This window comes from Pteropus medius, unplaced genomic scaffold (assembly GCF_902729225.1).
Source record: "Pteropus medius unplaced genomic scaffold, Ma_sr-lr_union100, whole genome shotgun sequence".
NCBI lineage: Eukaryota > Metazoa > Chordata > Mammalia > Chiroptera > Pteropodidae > Pteropus > Pteropus medius.
This window is the reverse complement of record NW_024352784.1, coordinates 10970644-10973621: the sequence shown is the minus strand read 5'-3', so window position 1 is coordinate 10973621 and position 2978 is coordinate 10970644. Positions and strand designations below refer to the sequence as shown.

Here is a 2978-nt window from a genome sequence, read left to right as displayed (position 1 = left end):
AGGTTGAAAACACTAGTTTCCTTCTCCAACTTATAGGAGGAAAGAAAAAGTAGAGGCCAAGAGAGAATCCAAGTTTTGTCAAGGGCTTAGAATGGCCCTAGAGTCTGATTAAACTGAATATGGCTTTGGCCAACTCTCTAAAACTCTCCGAGGCTCAGTTTCCTCTTTTGTTAGGTGGTGATAATCACATGTACTTCACGGGGCTGTTGTTCAAAGGTTAAATGAGGTAACATATGGACAGCTCCTGGCACATGCAAGCGCCCGGTAGCTGGGGGCTGTTATTATTGCTACAGTTGGGAGTGAAGTCAGGTCTCCGGACTCTCCCCTTCTCAGCCTCAGCGGGAGTCTTCCGTGCAAGGGCGTGGTTGTACAGGATGGGCAACCGTCCTGGAGTTTGAGGACTGGCCAGCCCATCTTCACTTGCGGTTGGAGTAACGCGCGCGGTGAAGGGAAACTAAAGGGTTAAGGCGATGAGCTTGAGAAAGCCCAGAAAACTAGAAAAAAGACCCCCCTCCCCACCCGCGCCCCAGTAGCCAGGCTAAATAAGCCCCTCCCCTCCGCCACTGGGGCGGTCGCCGCGCGCTCCTTTCCTCCGCCCCTCGCTTACAAGACCTAATGAGATCCCCCGGGAGGCCGAGCAGCGAGCCGGTCCCGGAGCTAGGAGGCTGCGCCGCACACACCGCGCCAGGGCGGGAGCCGGACCTGGGCAGCTGGCGGGAACCGGCTGGGGGCGCACCGGCTGAGCTGCGGGCCACTGGGGAGCCGTGGCGATGGCGGTGCAGGCGGCACTCCTCAGCACGCACCCCTTCGTCCCCTTCGGCTTCGGGGGCACCCCGGAAGGGCTTGGGGGCGCCTTCGGAGCCCTGGACAAGGGCTGCTGTTTCGAGGACGATGAGACTGGGACGCCGGCGGCCGCGCTGCTGGCGGGCACCGAGGGCGGGGACGTACGCGAAGCCACCCGCGACCTGCTCAGCTTCATCGACTCGGCGTCCAGCAACATCAAGCTGGCCCTGGACAAGCCCGGCAAGTCGAAGCGGAAGGTGAACCACCGCAAATACCTGCAGAAGCAGATCAAGCGCTGCAGCAGCCTCATGGGCGCCGCGCCCCCAGGCCCGCCCTCCCCGGGCGCCGTGGACACGCCTGCCAAGCGGGTGCTCGCCGCCCCCAGCGCTCAGACCGTCGCGGTCCAGGCCCACGGCAAGGCCACCCCTCGGCGGGAGGCGTCGCAGGCGGCGGCGGCTGCTAGCTTGCAAAGCCGAAGCCTGGCGGCGCTCTTCGACTCGCTGCACCACGTCCCTGGGGGCGCCGAGCCGGCTGGGGGTTCGGTGGCGGCGCCCGCGGCCGGGCTCGGCGGAGCGGGCGCTGGGGGCGCGGGAGGGGACGCGGCTGGCCCTGCCGGAGGCACGGCGCTCCCTGGCTGCAGGAAGGTCCCGTTGCGGGCCCGCAACCTGCCCCCATCCTTCTTCACCGAGCCTTCCCGGGCGGGGGGCGGCAGCGGGTGCGGCCCGTCGGGGCCGGGCGTGAGCTTGGGCGACTTGGAGAAGGGCGCCGACACCGTGGAGTTCTTCGAGCTGCTGGGGCCGGATTACGGCGCCGGCACAGAGACCGGCGTCTTACTCGCCGCCGAGCCTCTCGATGTGTTTCCCACTGGAGCCGCCGTCCTGCGGGGACCCCAGGAGCTGGAACCTAGCCTTTTTGAGCCGCCGCCGGCGATGGTGGGGAGCCTACTGTATCCCGAACCCTGGAGCGCCCCGGGCTGTCCCCCGACCAAGAAGCTGAACCTGGCTGTCCCCCGCGGCGCCTCGACCTTGAACGAGCCCTTGCGCTCCTTGTACCCCGCCGCCGCGGACTCTCCGGGAGGGGAGGACGGGACCGGCCTTTTGGCCTCTTTCGCCCCCTTCTTCTCAGACTGCGCCCTGTCCCCGCCGCCCCACCAGGTGTCTTACGATTACAGCGCGGGCTACAGCCGCACAGCTTTCTCTAGCCTTTGGAGACCCGACGGGGTTTGGGAAGGGGCTGCGGGAGAAGAGGGGGCGCACCGGGACTGACTCGAGGGACTTTCCCTTCCATTAGAGACTACGGTGGGGAGTCCCACCTCTCCCGACCCCTCCTAAGCCTAAAGAGTGATTGGTAAATGCACGTGGAGATGAAGCGGGATTTAAAAATTCAATTAATAAAATAAACTTAAGAAAAAGAAATGAGGAGTTGGGGTTGTTTTAATCGCAGCCTCAGGTGTTTAAAAAAAAGGGAAAAAAGCCGTTCGTAGGTTCTTATTGGAACAGACGAGTCAAGGATCCAAGAACCAAGACGAGGTTGGGGTAATGGGGTGGGGATTGAAGAAGGGTCAAGAGGTGGTTTCTTTAGCCACCTGTCCCCTTTCCAACTTTTCAGCAAAAGAGCAGTGTATTTAGTGTAACTGCCCCTTCCGAACAGTGCCCTGACCCCTCCACTTCCTTTCCCTTTGAGCAAATCATGAATTGAAGCCTACATTGAAAAGATTGGAATGGAGGTATGTTATTATTGACTCGGGTGTTTTTTAGAGGACGGCTTCCCGCGTGGTCTCTTTGCCCTGTTAGGGGAGAGTGTTTTATAGATGACATGAGGCCAGTGGTCCAACGCTGACTTCCAGTGTGTTGGTCCTTTGGCGTGAGTCTCTTCTCTGTTACTCTTCTGCTTAAGTGTTTTCTGCTCCTTTCTTCCATCTCTTTAACCTTTTTCTGTCCCTTTCTACTCTCATCAGTGCCATTGCTTACTTTCCTTCTCTTTATTTCTCTGGCCTCTCATTGCTTTCTCTGATAGATTTTTTTTTTTCCTGTCAGTTTTTCTTGCAACTCTATAGGAAGCTTAAGTTTGGGAAACCTAGGGGTCCATTTCTCTCCTTATGTCATTCTTGGGCCACTTTGGGTGGAGGAGACAGGGCAAGTTGTAACCTTTTTGCATCTAAGTTTCCTTGTTGGAGAGAGTGAGGAGGACAATAT

The 2978-nt window shown here is 59.5% G+C and overlaps 1 protein-coding gene across 1 annotated transcript; it reads left to right on the top strand.

The window, feature by feature from the left end:
• Nucleotides 1–643: 643 nt before the first annotated feature.
• FAM181B (family with sequence similarity 181 member B) lies at nucleotides 644–2500 on the top strand. Its single transcript, XM_039847828.1, has one exon. The coding sequence runs from the start codon at nucleotides 771–773 to the stop codon at nucleotides 2046–2048; it is 1278 nt and encodes a 425-aa protein (XP_039703762.1). The 5' UTR covers nucleotides 644–770; the 3' UTR covers nucleotides 2049–2500.
• The last annotated feature ends 478 nt before the right edge of the window (nucleotides 2501–2978 follow it).